This window comes from Lethenteron reissneri, chromosome 48 (assembly GCF_015708825.2).
Source record: "Lethenteron reissneri isolate LAM-NWPU_2019-01 chromosome 48, ASM1570882v1, whole genome shotgun sequence".
Taxonomy (NCBI): domain Eukaryota; kingdom Metazoa; phylum Chordata; class Hyperoartia; order Petromyzontiformes; family Petromyzontidae; genus Lethenteron; species Lethenteron reissneri.
The window spans coordinates 4,756,926-4,773,500 of NC_083826.1; the positions used below are offsets into that span (position 1 = coordinate 4,756,926).

General features: G+C 50.3%; 1 protein-coding gene across 1 annotated transcript in view; it reads right to left on the reverse strand.

The window, feature by feature from the left end:
* The window catches only part of LOC133354634 (sulfhydryl oxidase 2-like), a 28,040-nt gene extending 15,465 nt beyond the window's left edge, over nucleotides 1–12,575 (reverse strand). Inside the window, 1 exon segment of the mRNA XM_061571653.1 lies at nucleotides 11,938–12,575. Coding sequence (XP_061427637.1) covers nucleotides 11,938–12,169 — 232 coding nt within the window. The 5' untranslated portion in view covers nucleotides 12,170–12,575.
* Nucleotides 12,576–16,575: the final 4,000 nt, after the last annotated feature.

The window sequence follows — 16,575 nt, forward strand, 5'->3', positions numbered from 1 at the left end:
CAGTCCCCCCCACCCCTCATGCCTCTCCAGCCACAAGCGTGGCCACGTAGAGGTTCACATTTTTTGTCCAAGCCGTCGAAAAAAGACGGTGGTTACCGCGTCGTCACACGGCGCTTCTGCGGCCGTCTGGAAAGTGTCTTCCTTCCGATATAAGGAAAGCCACTGGGAGCTATGGACTTTTGGATCAAGATTTAAAACTCACTTCTTTAGAACTGCTTCTTGTGTGTTCAGTTTGCCGTCCTTCCCCCTGCACCGATTCGCGCGGTTGGCTACGTACGTTGAGTAAAGAAGTTCGCCGTACATACACATCAGCGGCGTCCCCCCCCCCCCCCCCAAGGGTGGCGTGTTCTTGGGGGTTGTATACACGTCAAACGATGTTCTGCGTCTCCACATATAAATACGCATTTTTGCCGACACAGTTGTTTGTGTGTTTTTGGTCCGATTCCTATTTGCGTCATCGCTGTACTTTATACAAGTTTGCTTTTGTCATTTCGATTACCTGGGGGTCGCTCTTGCAAATGAGACTCCCATCCTGGTCTCTCTTGAGTCCTCACCTGGTTTAACTAAAAAGACGACTGAAACATGAAGCGTACGTTATGGTCCCATTCGGCCTATTGGCTCTCCAGACCAACATCATCCGGGCAGCTTTCGCTTAAGCGAGCTTCTGGATATTTTCTTGGTTCTTTCGGTAAAGTCACGTAGAAGGGAAATAATAAAATAATAAAAATAAAACATAATAAAATAATTCTCACGAAGTTTCGGCCACAATGCAAGCAGCCGTCCTCATGTGCTTGCGTTGTGGCACGAAACGTCGTGAGAATTGTATTTTATTATGTTTTATTTTATTATTTCCCTTCTACGTGACTTTACCGAAAGAACCAAGAAGATGAATCCCTGCAGTCACGAAAGCTTTAATATAAAAATTCTGAATAAGCGAGGCGAATTGGTCATCTTCTCTCCTTCGTACGGCTGATGGAGAAGATGCAGAGCAACGACCACCATCACATTCAGGGGGAGTAGTATATCATCATCATCATCATCGCTGCGACGTCTCCTTCGTATTTGCGGTCGATGTGCAAGGCAAATGGGCGAACAGGCTCGGCTGATAAAATATGATTTTACCCATAATGCTCAACAACATATACATGTATATAACACACTTGGGCAATCCACTGGGGCTCATGCTGCCATCTAATTTCCCCGGAGACTCCAAATGTAACCGCACCTTTATTTCGGGGCCAGTTTAGCCGCACGCACGGTAGCAGAAAGCCACTGAAAGACGCGGTTGATGCGGCGCAAGCCTCCAGATTTGGCCCCGACTGCGTCAACATTCCCGCTCCGAGCGAGGCAGGAATTTTTCGAGCCCTTTGGGCAAACACCGCCGCCCCTGTGCATTGATTCAGTGTCGTCGTCGTCGCAGACTTTGGGTGCAAACCGCGAGACAACCGGATTCCTTTGAAGGCCCTCACGATGTTTTTTTGGGGTCGTGCCGCATGTCGTTTGGACCAATGCCCTCACCTTTTTCATCCACGTGCTGGGTGGGAGCTTCTTCAGCAAATGAACCACGAGAACCTTAAGCAGGAGCTGTCTTTGAGGCTTGTTTTTTTTTACTCCGTAAGACACAGCCCGTTCTGCTATGACGGCCGCGCGTTTTCTCAACGCGAGTCAGTTGTGAGTGTTAAGGGACTGGTGGCTATGGGAGGTAATGACGGGAGAATCAGTTGTGAGGGACTGGTGACTACGGGAGGTAATGACGGGGGAATCAGTTGTGAGGGACTGGTGACTACGGGAGGTAATGACGGGGGAATCAGTTGTGAGTGTGAAGGGACTGGTGGCTACGGGAGGTAATGACGGGGGAATCAGTTGTGAGTGTGAAGGGACCGCTGGCTACGGGAGGTAATGACAGGGGAGTCAGTTGTGAGTGTTAAGGGACTGGTGGCTATGGGAGGTAATGACGGGAGAATCAGTTGTGAGGGACTGGTGACTACGGGAGGTAATGACGGGGGAATCAGTTGTGAGGGACTGGTGACTATGGGAGGTAATGACGGGGGAATCAGTTGTGAGTGTGAAGGGACTGGTGGCTACGGGAGGTAATGACGGGGGAATCAGTTGTGAGTGTGAAGGGACCGCTGGCTACGGGAGGTAATGACAGGGGAGTCAGTTGTGAGTGTGAAGGGACTGGTGGCTACGGGATGTAATGACGGGGGAATCAGTTGTGAGTGCGAAGGGACTGGTGGCCACGAGAGGTAATGATGGGGTATCAGTTGTGAATGTGAAGGGACTGGTGGCTACGGGAGGTAATGACGGGGAAGCAGTTGTGAGTGTGAAGGGACGGGGAAGCAGTTGTGAGTGTGAAGGGACTGGTGGCTACGGGAGGTAATGACAGGGGAGTCAGTTGTGAGTGCGAAGGGATTGGTGGCCACGGGAGGTAATGACGGGGGTATCAGCTGTGAGTGCGAAGGGACTGGTGGCTACGGGAGGTAATGACAGGGGAGTCAGTTGTGAGTGCGAAGGGACTGGTGGCTACGGGAGGTAATGACAGGGGAGTCAGTTGTGAGTGCGAAGGGACTGGTGGCTACGGGAATGTTCGAGAAGGGAGCGTGGTCAGGCGACGGAAGAGGACGGTGGAGTCTGCCGGTGGAGCGAGCGTCCAGAGTCAACGAGAATGATCCAGAAGGGGGAGCGTGGCCTCGTGTTGGTATAAAAGGGGGAGATGCGCGTGAGACTCGGGGCTGTTGCAGTGGGGGTCTCCGCTTGATGTCAAGTGAACGTGTCTTCAATAAAGTGCCATCTCAAGAGAAGTGTGTCAAGTCGTCATTACGCACGTGTTGAAAGTGTAAATCCATTGCCGCGATTTCGCCATGAGCAACGAGAGAGTTTGGACTTCGTGTGGGAAGGAAGCCGGGAGAACACGGAGGAAACCTAAAAAGAAGAGGCAAAGATCCCCCCCACCCCCGTATAGCCTTAACAGAACGAAAGGCAAGTGCCGTTAGCGAACGCCTTTGAAGGCCGGCACAGCACACGTGGGGGGTGGGTGGCTAGCAGCACACCCGGCCTGCCTTTGTCTACCCCAGTAGCGATATTTACACATCGCACCAGGTACTCATTTGAGGCTGAGTCAATCTATGGGAAGCCCAGGACCGGTTCAGATAATCGTCACTGGTATTGGCCGTGAACGAGAATCGAACTCGAATCTCCGGGTTCATAGCGCAGCACACTAACCACTGCACGACCGCTCCCAAAGACTAAATTCCCCATATAGCCTGTAACAGACCGTTGGGGCAAGTGCTGTTATCGAGCACCTATGAAGGCCGAAACGGCACACGAGGGGGTGGGCGGCCAGCACCACGCCCGACCGCCTTTGTCACCCCAGTGGCCATGTTTTTACACACCACACCAGATACTCATTTGAGGCCGAGTCGACCTAGAAGGTTCCCAGCACCGGTCCAGATAATCGTCATTGGTATTGGCCGTGTGCGGGAATCGAATTGAGTTCATCGGTTCGTAGCGCAGCGCGCCAACCACTGCACTACCACCCACACACACACGGCAGAGGTCGCAATCGGGTACCCGATACCCGTACCCTACCTGATACCCGGCTACCCGTACCCGTACCCGGCCGGGTACGGGTACCCGTTTGCGACTCTGGTGCGGCCGGGTACGGGTAAGGAATCAAAACCCGTTTGCGACCTCTGACACACGTACACGTATGTACACACACGCAAGAGAGGGTAACACTTAGCGTTGGCATTTCCTGGCCGCAGCGTAGACCCAGGCCTACGGGGGGGGATGAAAAAAATCCCACACCTGGAAATCCCTGGTGGATACTTATCCAAGCACTTAACCTTATTCGACCCCTGCCGAGCTACGCATTTGCGGCGCTTTCGGTTGCAGGGCGCAGATAGTTCCTAAAAATTCTAATTCTGTCCCAAGAGTAAAAGGCAAGGAGGAAGATTGTTCCTCTTTGACCAACATGCTCTTCTTCTAGCGTGGAGCAGTGACGCCCCTTCTCTTGCATTCACGTCTGCCGTTGTTGAACTTATTTTCCCGCCAGCATCCGGTTGATCGTACGTACGTGGGCGATGATGGTGGGCATGTAAATATTCCGTTAATCTCTTTCACAGCGCAAGATCAGAAAAATTAGCGGGGCTTCGGGGAGGACACGTCACGACTTGCACGGCGGTGGGTAAGGGGGAGCGGGGTGGAGGATGGTGATGTACTGTATGTTTGCTGAACTTCTTTCGCACCATACGTAGCCAACCGCGCTAAATGGGAGGTGCCGGGGAAGCACAACAAACTAGAAAGCACAAAAAGCAGTTCTAAAGAAATGAGTTTGTAAATTTAGACGATGATTTAAAAGTGCACGGCTCCCAGTGGCTTAATATAGGAAGGAAGAGCTTTCCAGACGGCCGCAGAAGCGCATCTGGACGCGCGCGATGCGGCGACCAGCTTTGGAAGGACAGCCTCTTGAAGCGAGTCCACGGTGGCCAGACTGCAGAGCATTTCACTTGTTGGCACCACCTGAGATGATGGCACCACCTGAGATGATGGCGACGCTATAGTTAATTTATCATGATTATTTCGCTATATATTGCGTCGTTCCAGCGCAATTGCATCTCGAAAGACCGCCGAGACACGGTGAACTACAATCCACTTCAATTGGCTGCATATAGAGACCGGTCTCGCTCAACATTGCCACCACCACACCGCAGAAGCGCATACAAAAGCGCAACGCAATGCGGCGACCCCCTTTGTGGTCACTGTTTTTTGTTTGTTTGTGTAACGGTTCATTGAATTTGTTGTTTGTTGGGGCACGGTGCACGTGACGGTATGCCTTCGCGTTGTACACGTGGGTTAAACCGCACAGAAGAAGCCCTCTGCCACTTGGTGATAAACGAGCAGATCCTGCCGCAGAGTGCAGGCTGCCAAGCAAGGACAGATTCTTTTTAGTTCATCCGTGTGTACACGCACCTCGCCAGGCCTGAAGGTTGTCTGACCATACTTCACCAGGCCCGGTGGAGGAGAGGCACTGGACCCGGTTTAAGAAATCACTCGCCACTGATGCTTGCTGCGGCCGGGGATCGAACTGTTGCTAGGTTCTCAGTGCAGTGCAGTAACCGCCGTTACACCACTCAACCCCACTCACTCATTCATTGACCAAGAAAAATGTTTCTTAATTCACAGCGCAGTTAGCTAACCACCGTTACACCACTCAACCCCACTCACTCATTCATTGACCACGCAAAATGTTGCTTGGTTCTCAACGCAGTGCGCTAACCGCCGTTACACCACTCAACCCCAAGCACGCATATGCGGCGTAAAATACATCTCGCCGAAGAGTGAAGTTCTCATTTTAAACTATGCACTGGTCTTTGGTTAATTGTCGTTGTTGTTCAAATGCCTTGCGCTGCATGCACCGCACGCTGACGATCAGCAATTGTTGCGAATCGTACATTTGTTTACACGTGTGCAAAGAATCCGTTTTACGTACAGAAATTATTTTGTTGTTGTTGTATCATTTCGTTGCTTGTCATTTTTGCGTCTCACTCGGTTTCAAACAAAGACGACGACGACGGTGGTGGTGACAACACATGGGTGACGACAATTCCCAGCCTACACCCCCCCCCCCCCCCCCATTCAGGAGACTTCGTCCATCCAGTACGGACGAAGCTGCTCATTCAGCCGAAGATTAAGCGCAACATGGTGGGCCGTGCGTGCTTTCCTGTCCGCAGCTCCCACGGAGTGGAACGTACTCCCACTCCGTATCCGGCACATTGAAGTCCATTCCACTATTCAATTCCAATTTTTAAAGCAAACCTTTTGCGCATTTACGAACGGCCTTTAAATCGAGTTGACTTTTGTTTGGGCGTGCAACGTGTCTTGCGAGGGGCGATATTTTTGTTTTACAATTCTATTGCCATCGTCTTGAACAGCGTCGTCGCGAGGTGCAGTTTTTCACAAACGACGCTCTCTCCCTCTATATGTATACAACAACATTAATTCTGATCATGGTATCGACAAATATCCAAGCAAAACAGGGCAGCCCAGTGTGTGGCTTCCATCACATTGGGGACAGCCAACGGGGTCGTACCAACTGCGCCAGACTCACAAGGACAGGGGGAGGGGGGGGGGATCGAGGTGGAGGGTGTGGAGACGCTCACAGGTGCGTACGTGCGGTCATGCGCCACGTCGCCACGTCGCCACCGCCTTCACCTTTACGGATGCACAAGCCCGGATGAGTCAGGTGACGGAGTGCACGGAGGACAGGCCGTGACGCACACGCACGGGATTAGCTGGTGAAAGTTGCAGCGAGCGCGCACCTAGACCCGAAATCGAAACTCACCCTCGCTCCCCTTGTCGCTTGTTTAAATCACAAATAGGTTATATATTCTTGGTTCTTTCGGTAAAGCCACGTAGAAGGGAAATAATAAAATAATGAAAATATAAAACAATAAAATTCTCACGACGTTTCGACTACAACACAAGCAATCGTCATCAGGTGTGAAATCCACAGCAAGAAATGTTTCTTTTTTTCAAAGTTTCTTGCTGTAGATTTCACACCTAATGATGATTGCTTGTGTTGCAGTCGAAACGTCGTGAGAATTTAATTGTTTTATATTTTTATTACTTCCCTTCTACGTGACTTTACCGAAAGAACCAAGAATATGAATCCCTGCAGTCACGAAAGCTTTAAATCAAAACAAATAGGTTAATTCAGATAAAGCCGCTCCACCCCTCCCCCCGCCGCCCCCACGAGAACACAATTAGTACGGATCTAGTTGTGGTCGAGTGTTCTAGCGGGTAAACGGGCCACGCCAAATCGGTGCCCGCCGGTGACTGCGGAGCCCCCAGGGCCGGTTCAGATCTCACCTCGCCACCGACGTTCAGCCACGGCTGAGAAACCAACTTTCGGGTCCACCACGTTCACAGTGCAGTTTGCTAACCGCTGCGCCACCACTCCTCGTGCTTATGTACATCGAATTTCTTTCGCACCGTACGTAGCCAACCGTGCTTCATCAGAGGTGTGGGGGAAGGGAAACAAACTAAACACAAAAAGCAGCTCTAATTAGAGCTCCAGTGGCTTCCTATATACAGTAAACACATTATAGAGTTTTACTTTAATGCCAACTCTAATCCACGTGCTCTTTGCAACGTATCACCGAGAGACCAAGACACTATCAAGTCTGTACCATCAAAAGCGAGCAGTGCACCTACTTGTGTCACACACCAGTCTCAAAAGGTGGTGTGTGACAGAACGAGTGCCTTTTTCAGGCACTTTGGTAGGACCCTTCATCAACAACAGAGGCAAGCGTTTTGTTGGCCGGACCCGTGGGCTTTACCATCGCGTGGAAATTTATGGCAGCCAAATGGTCTAAACGCGTGACGCCGATTCAAAAATGTGGAGAGAAAAACCGGAGGACCCGGAGAAAAATCCACGCGACCACAGAGTGAGAGATAGAGAGACACGCAAATTCCAAATATACAGCAGGTTGGGATCGAACCCACGACGTTCCTGAATGCCAGGCGATGTAGGTATCATCTCGCCACCGTGACACCCCCTCAATTGACACGGTTGAACCCGAATTAAGTGAAAAGCTAAAATTATATTTTCATGGTGGGGGGGGGGGGGGTTGCAGAGGGGAGGTTTTTTTGGTGTGCAGATATTGGTGGTGACCAACTGAGACCATTAACTGGCTTGCCGTTCGAGAACCCAGTTTTACTTGTGGAAAAAAAAACTCGCATTGCTAAAGAACGGTTTATTCCAGTCTATGTGGCCGACTGGATCCGAACCTCGATTTCTCGGCAGTGCTGGTTCAGTGCTTTCTGTATGTGTGTGTGTATGCGCGTGACATTTCCTGGTTAGTCGAGTGAAGCATATAGCCGCACGTGTTTCCACTAATATTCTACTCGCAACAATGGAACATTAAGGTCACAACCCCCCAAACTATGGACCCTGCAGTAAACTCAAAAGACACAGAGATATATACGGAGACTCGCAGAGATACACAGAGACCCATAGTGACGCCAGATACAGAGACACCCATCGAGATACACAGACACTCATCGCGATGCATTGAAGACAAGCCACAGCAGTGGCCATGCTAGCCCAAATTATAGACCACATGGTGAACCGCGTGGCGAAATGTTAACTCCCTTGCTCGGTATACAGGAGGTCGTAGGGTCTGGATCGAATCCCTGACCCGGAAGCCTGCTTTGCATTTTGTAGTTTATTTTTACCCAGCGCAATAAACATGTTTTCAATGGTCCCTTGTCAATCGTCGCACAAGCCGCGCGAGCTTGCCGTTGAATCAACGATTAAACACTGGAGATTTCCTGGGCAGTTTAAAAATATGTGTTTTTGCTCTGCGGGACACGTAACCCTGACCGAGGAACAGACAGAGGAGCACGTGGATTTAGAGGTACGTGCGAGCGACGTTAGAACGTACGCAAACTCTGCGGGTGGCCAGGACTCGTCGCGAGTGGGCAGGTGGGAGCGGGTAATGGTCGAGATTAACGACGGAGTGGAGGTCAAAAGGCGCCATAGTGGCGAGATATTAACTACCTCGCCTGGTACACAGGAGGTCGTGGGTTCTGTCCCACCCTGACACTTGCCGTATATTTGGAGTTTGCGTGTCGCTCTCTCATCATCACGGTGGCTGGGAGATGTTAACTACCTCGCCTGGTATACAGGAGGTCGTCGTGGGTTCGATCCCAAACCCGACGCCTGTTGTATATTGGGAATTTGCATGTCTCTCTCTTTTCCCGTGGTGGTCGCGTGGATTTTTCTCCGGGTCCTCCGGTTTTCTCTCCACAATTAGAAGCAACGTGCATCCAACACATTTGCCTGCTATACATTTACACATGATGATGATAAGCCGCTTCGTTGAGCTATCATTTGCGGCCAGGTCGCTTGTAAAAAAGAGCTACACTGTATAGCTCAGCGGGCCTTACCTGGTAAAATAAAAACATAGTTTAGTTTCGTTTATAATCAGTGTGGATTGTACATTGCACCACAAGTGCAACAACAAAAATATTCCATCCGTGAAACAAACTGTAACCTCGAAAACGAAACAACGAATCAAGTCGTGAAAAGAGGAACTGCCGCTTCCCAATTACAAAAATTAACAAGCGTGCACGCAAGTGCTTATCCCTCGCCGCTAAGAGATTTAAGTTCACACCCGCCTTCTCCGTGCAGTGTATGCTGCGAAAGTAAAAATAAAGGCGCAGCGCTGCAAGTGCTCACTCACGCCCACCGATGGCGGAGGAGTCCTCTGCGAGAGCGAGCTCTGGAGATCGCCCCCTCTAGAGTAGAGGGCATCTGTCCGATTCTTCCACGCTGGCCGGACGTCTTGGAAGACTGTGGAGTGCCCACACTCTACCTCACCGCACGCGCTCTGCCCAATCGGCCCGACTGCTGTGGGGAACCCATTCACGCCCTCCAGGGTGCACAGGACTTGGCGGGTTGGTGGAGGATTTGAGAAACTTTTACCGCCGCCGTTTCAACTGCCGCGCACCGGGGAGATCGAATGTGAACGGGGCGAGAGACCCTGCGCATTGCCAGTGCTCGCCGGCATTGCTCGCCGTTCCGCCCGCCGCGGCGGAAGCACCAACGGTGCCCCGGACTGCAGAAGGCAATCTGCCAATTTCATTGAACAAAGAGAGAGAGAACAAAAACGCCAAAGTGCTGCGTACGTCAATGTGGCAGATGCACGCTGCCTCCGCTGTGCTGGCGGAACATTAGCAATGGTCAGTCCCAACACCTCGGTCGGCAGTCCGCCTTGCTGCGCAGAACGCCGCGGGGTCAGCCGCTTCCCAGTTAAAACTGGGATAAACGAGATAGCCTATGGGTCTCTACGCAAGCCGCACTGGTGACCAGACCAAGCCCGGTCAACTCGCTACACTTGAGAACCTTGCGCCTGGAGGTGCCGGATTCGATCCCAGGACCTCAGCTGTTGCGCCACCCTCTGCGGTCCGACCTCCCGGTACAATTTGAAAGGGGACATCTCTATCCGTCATGAACCAGAGAGGCAAAGTTTCGCCGACACGGTCATTATGATTCCAGGAGCAGTGTGCGGCCGACGCGCCCATCACGATCTCCCTGAGAGTGTACTCCACAATCTCAAAAAACCTGAATGGAGGACCTCAGGCGGTGTCGCTGGGGATCTGACACCGAGCCATCGCGAATCTCATGAGGGGCCTGCAAAAGTCACTCGGCCTTCACAGCTTGCAACCCCACCCCCCCCCCCCCCCCCGGGACTTCAATGTCTCCGACCTGGCCATCGCGAGCCTCCGATGACGCCGCAAAGAGACGGAGACGCATTCACCAGGAACACAAAATCTCTGCGTCTCCGACAAGGCATATTAAGAACCTCCTAAGGAGGCATTTCACTGACGGTCACCACAGCCACTGAGCATGAACCCATGACTCCGATCTTTGTTGTCCTTCCGCCGCAGGAAGTTCTACACACACGAATACGTACAATGTCTTCGACACATTATGAACCTCCTGTAACAGAGCCAGAGAGACAATCACTTCGGTTCCCAATGAGCTCGAGTCGAGAAATCGCGAAATCACAATCTCCACAGAAATATCCACAAAAACCTCCACAGGACTCCATCCACAGAAATATCCACAGAACTCCACAGAAATATCTACAGGATATCACATAAATCTTCACAGAAATCTCCACAGAACTCCACAGAAATCTCCACAGGAACTCCACAGAAATCTCCGCAGAAATATTCTCAGAAATCTCCACATGACTCCACAAAAATCTCCACAGAACTCCACAAAAACCTCCACAGAACTCCACAGAAACCTACAAAAACCTCCACAGAAATCTCCACAGAACTCCACAGAAACCCACAAAAATCTCCACAGAACTCCACAAAACTCCACAAAAACCTCCACAAAACTCCACAAAACCTCTACAGAACTCCACAAAAACCTCCACAGAACTCAACAGAAATCCACAAAAATCTCCACAGGACTCCACAGAAATCTCCACAGAAATCTCCACATGACACCACAGAAATCTCCACAGAAATCTCCACAGAACTCCACAAAATCCTCCACAGAACTCAACAGAAATCCACAAAATCTCCACAGGACTCCACAGGACCCCACAGAAATCTCCACAGAACTCCACAGAAATCTCCACAGAAATCTCCACATGACACCACAGAAATCTCCACAGAAATCTCCACAGAACTCCACAAAATCCTCCACAGAACTCAACAGAAATCCACAAAATCTCCACAGGACTCCACAGGACCTCACAAAAATCTCCACAGAACTCCACAGAAACCCACAAAAACTCCACAGAACTCCACAAAAATATCCACAAAACTCCACAAAAACCTCCACAGAATTCCACAGAAACCCACAAAAACCTCCACAGAACTCCACAAAAACCTCCACAGAACTCCACAAAAATCTCCACAGGACTCCACAGGACCCCACAGAAATCTCCACAGAAATCTTCACAAAAACCTCCACAGAACTCCACAGAACTCAACAGAAATCCACAAAATCTCCACAGGACTCCACAGGACCTCACAAAAATCTCCACAGAACTCCACAGAAACCCACAAAAACTCCACAGAACTCCACAAAAATATCCACAGAACTCCACAAAAACCTCCACAGAATTCCACAGAAACCCACAAAAACCTCCACAAAAACCTCCACAGAACTCCACAAAAATCTCCACAGGACTCCACAGGACCCCACAGAAATCTCCACAGAAATCTTCACAAAAACCTCCACAGAACTCCACAGAAGCCCACAAAAACCTCCACAAAAACCTCCACAGAAATCTCCACATTACTCCACAAAAACCCACAAAAACCTCCACAGAAACCCACAAAAATCTCCACAGAAACCCACAAAAACCTTCACAAAAACTCCACAGAAATCGCCGCCGCCGCCGTCACCTTTGACGTCTGCGCCGAGCGCTTTCCAGACGGGCGCGAAGTGGATGCAGTGACCGCACCACGAGGCGTAGAACTCCACCACCCAGGCTGCGGACGAGTTGCGGAGTGCGGGTGACACTTCCCCGGGGCCCAGCACGGCCACGAGGTCGTTGCGGTCGTACAGGCCGCCAGAGACCGGCAGCGGCACAAGCAGCAGCGGCAGCAGCAGCAGCAAGGCCAACAGCGGCGCCATGCTTGCGTACAGGGGGAGGGGGTGTCTGCTGTGTGGAAGCGGCAGCAGAAGTGGAGGCAACAGCTGAGGCGACAACAGCAGCGGCAGCAGCAACAACAGCAGCAGCAGAGGCAACAACAACAACAGCTGAGGTGACAACAACAGCAGAGGCAACAACAACAGCTGAGGCAATAACAGCTGAGGCGACAGCAGCAGCAGAAGCAACAACAGCAGCAGCAGAGAGGCAACAACAACAGCAACAACAACAGCAGCAGTGGCAACAACAACAGCAACAACAGCAGCAGCAGAAGCAACAACAGCAGCAGCAGAAGCAACAACAACAACAGCAACAACAGCAACAACAGCAGCAACAACAGCAGCAGCAGCGGCACCGGCCGCCGCCTTCCTCCTCCTGCCGCCTTCACGGCTGAGGCGACTCGTTGTGATGGGAATCGATTCCGCGCGCGCTATTTATAGACTGTAGAGGGGTGGAATCGATTCCTCGCCCGCGATTCATAGTGCGCGTGGCGGGGGGGGGGTCACGGAATCGATTCCGCGCCCACGATTTAAAGTGCTGTGCGTGGGAGAGGGCGTCTTTGAATCGAGACCCCATAATCGATTCACCAACCGGAGTTAGAGGAATCGATTCCTGTGTTGTGATACAGGGGAGATGGAGGGGCATACAAGTACGTGGAATCGTGAGAATCGATCGATTTCGATTCATGTTAATTTATGCAAATGAGCGCGAGTGACGTGCAGCGAATCAGAATCTTTATTTCGACTCGAGGATGAGGAAATCCGAAGAGCGGAAAAGCTCTTTTTGTTAACAGACGTCCCTACAACAGCTGAGAAGAAGGTAGAACGTTAAGGGACCGTCCATAAATGACGTCACGCACCTGGGGGGGGGGGGGGGGTCAGACATTTGTGACGATGTGTGACGGGGGGGGGGGTGAGAATTGTGACGTCCCATCAAAATGCACAACTTTAAATAAATATAGACAACACGTTCTGCTTAATTTTTTATTTAAAGCTTTCGTTACTGCAGGGATTCATATTCTTGGTTCTTTCGGTAACGTAACGTAGAAGGGAAATACTATTGTTTTATATTTTTATTATTTTATAATTTCCCTTCTATGTGACTTTACCGAAAGAACCAATCATACGTGAAACTTAAATTTCGATTTAAAGCTTTCGTTACTGCAGGGATTCATTTTCTTGGTTCTTTCGGTAAAGTCACGTAGAAGGGAAATAATAAAAAGAAAACATAATAAAATAATTCTCACGACGTTTCGGCCACAACGCAAGCAGCCGTCCTCAGGTGAATAACAGGTCTGTCGGAAAGACAGCGTGTGAATGACGAGGTATTTAACATCTCCTAGCCACCGTGATGATGAGAGAAAGAGAGACACGCAAACTCCAAATATACAGCAGGCGTCGGGTTCTGGATCGAACCCACGACCTCCTGCACACCAGGCGAGGTAGTTAATATCTCCTAGCCACCGTGATGATGATGAGAGAGACACGCAAACTCCAAATATACAGCAGGCGTCAGGGTCGGGATCGAACCCACGACCTCCTGTATACCAGGCGAGGTAGTTAACATCTCCTAGCCACCGTGATGATGATGAGGGAGAGAGACACGCAAACTACAAATATACAGCAGCAGGCGTCAGGGTCGGGATCGAACCCACGACCTCCTGTATACCTGGCGAGGTAGTTAACATCTCCTAGCCACCGTGATGATGATGAGAGAGAGAGACACGCAAACTCCAAACATACAGCAGGCGTCAGGGTCGGGATCGAACCCACGACCTCCTGTATACCAGGCGAGGTCGTTAACATCTCTCCAACCGTGGCTTCAAAGGCGTCCTCTCGGATGCGTCCTGTCCATTTCACTGCCGCTCCCTGGTTAATCTCGAACATCAGTCATCACCCCTCCCCCCAACCACCGTCACTTTTAACACGGAATTAAATGTAATGCCGTGCTTGACGTCTGCGAAAAGAGCTTCACAGCTCATTGGATTCCTCCAGTCTAAATACAGATTCTGAACAACTGAGCGATCATTCCCACCACCCGCCATCCCATGCCTAAGAGATTATCACCAACTCTTAATATTGTCAGAGCTCTGAAGATTAACCGGATCGGAGCCCTTGGGACAATGTCCTCGCGTTTGCGACCACAACAACAATAAGTATAACCCGTAAAAACAAAGTTTTTCACTATAAATCCTTTATATGCGTGGCGGCTAGAGTCCTCTCGTCCTCTGGCTTGAGATGGCTGCCACCTATGGGTCAGATGATTGCATTGCACCATTAAACAATTGGTAATTAAATATAATATTTTTGTCCTAAAAAATGTAACATTTTTGATTTTTTTTTCACGAACATTAATTGTCACGCACATCGAGTCTGTGTGGAAAATGTCAGCTCGATTGGATCACGGGAAGTGGGTTAAAAAACGACCGAAAGATTTGCACGGTCCTAAGCAAGCAAGCGAACTTAATATAAAGGATTTAAAAAAGTGCGGCTCTGCGGGGAGCCGAGAGGCAACGGCGTGGACAAGCGAATGGCGATTTCAGCAACATCTCAAAACCGGTCCCTTCGCTGTCAAACCCCTCTCCGACTTTCAACCAAACCCACACGCTCACCAGTGCCTGGTATCCGGGCAGTCGTGTTCGACAAAAGGGGTTTGCGCTGCACATTTGGGCTGCCACGCTCGGGCAAAGGTGCTTCAATGGGAGTATTGCCGTCTGGCCGCTGCAGATGTCATCATCCATCCATCCAGCAGCCTGTGTCCCCAACCCCCGATTCGTCACACGGCTAATCAGTCGCACGCGCGCACGCAATGGGCTCTGTTATGAGTCACGCATCCCGTGCGTTAGGGTACACAACATCGCTCACGTTCAATGATTATATGATTAATTGAAGTCTTTATCTACGACGGTGGTTCGTAAACTTGACTGCAGCCAGCACCACGCCTTTGGTTTCTCAATCGTTTACGATTTTTTGTGATATAATGTTAATAAATACGTTGGTTTTGATGAAACAATGCATATATTATCATAGTGTGTTTTTTGTTTGCATTTTGACTGCAAGTATTGTGGTTTCAGTTTTGTTGCCTGAAAAAAGTGGAAAAACCCCTATTATAATGATTATATTGTGGTTCTGGCAAAGGAGTTCTAATGATGTAGATGCTCACCCCAAGCCCTCATTACCTTGATAGTGCATTGTCTTTGAGCTGTGTACGCCTTTTGGCGTCCTCTGGTCGAGCACCAATTGGATCGAGGCTCAAAAGAAAGCCGTCCCTTGGTGTGGACCAATCAGTTTCAAGGACAAAGCATATATTATCATAGTGTGTTTTTGTTTGCATTTTTTACTGCAAGTATTGTTGTTAATGCAGACATGAATCCTTGTAAAAGGTTTCAGTTTTGTTGCCAGACAAAAGGGGAAAACCCTTATTATTAAAGTAAGTTGTACTTACTTGCCCGTGCTTAATTTGTGTTTTCGGTGATTTATCTTCTAAACAAAATGTGACCGTGTCTCGCACCCCCCCAGAAAGGGCATCTCGCACTCCCAGGGGGTGCAGCGTGCCACCCCAGGTGAAGAAGAATCGCTGATCTAGGAACTCCTTGTTCAGTCGTTTTCAGTTAGGCTCCTGCCGCTGCTGCATTGGGATTTTTTTTTCATTGTTTTAATATTATTTCAGCCAAACACGTTCCTTCGGAGTGGGCAGGTAGGAACTTGGTTGGACAGCGCGGCGTTCGGGGGGGGGGCAGTTGGATGAGTGGGCGTGTTTACCTTCCCCCCACCCTCCCCGATATCCTCAACCCTCTTAACTATCGGCCCTCCCCCTTGCATAGGCACCTCCCCTTACCCCCCTCACTCAGGCCCCTCCGCTGACCCCCCTTCCCTTAAGCCCCTCCCCTGACCACCACCCCCATATCCTTAGGCCCCTCCCCTGACCCCCCTTCCCTTAGGCCCCTCCCCTCTCCGTACCCGGCAGTAGGTCTCCACCAATCAAAGAGCTGCTTGTATTATATATTTATTTATGCACGACAGACAGACAAAAAATCCCTGGTGGGCAGTGTGGAACATTGTTCCTACCTGTATTAATAATGATGATAAGTTGTGTTGTTTATTAATATTAATATTCACGTGGGAGAAGGAAGCCTGAGGCACCTGGAGAAAACCCACGCCTTGCTCAAGGTGGTAACTTTGTCCCCGTGCAGACGGAGCTGAACTTAACACGTAGGCTTTCGCGACCAATATCATCCATAACAACAGGTTTTTTGGGTTAGATTTTGAGCTAGATATTTAAATATTTACGCGATCTAACCCCCAAAAAAACTGTATTATGGATGCTGAACTTCTTTCGCATCCTGCCTAGCCCACCGTGATAATCGGGGGTGCGGGTGTGCGTATAATCG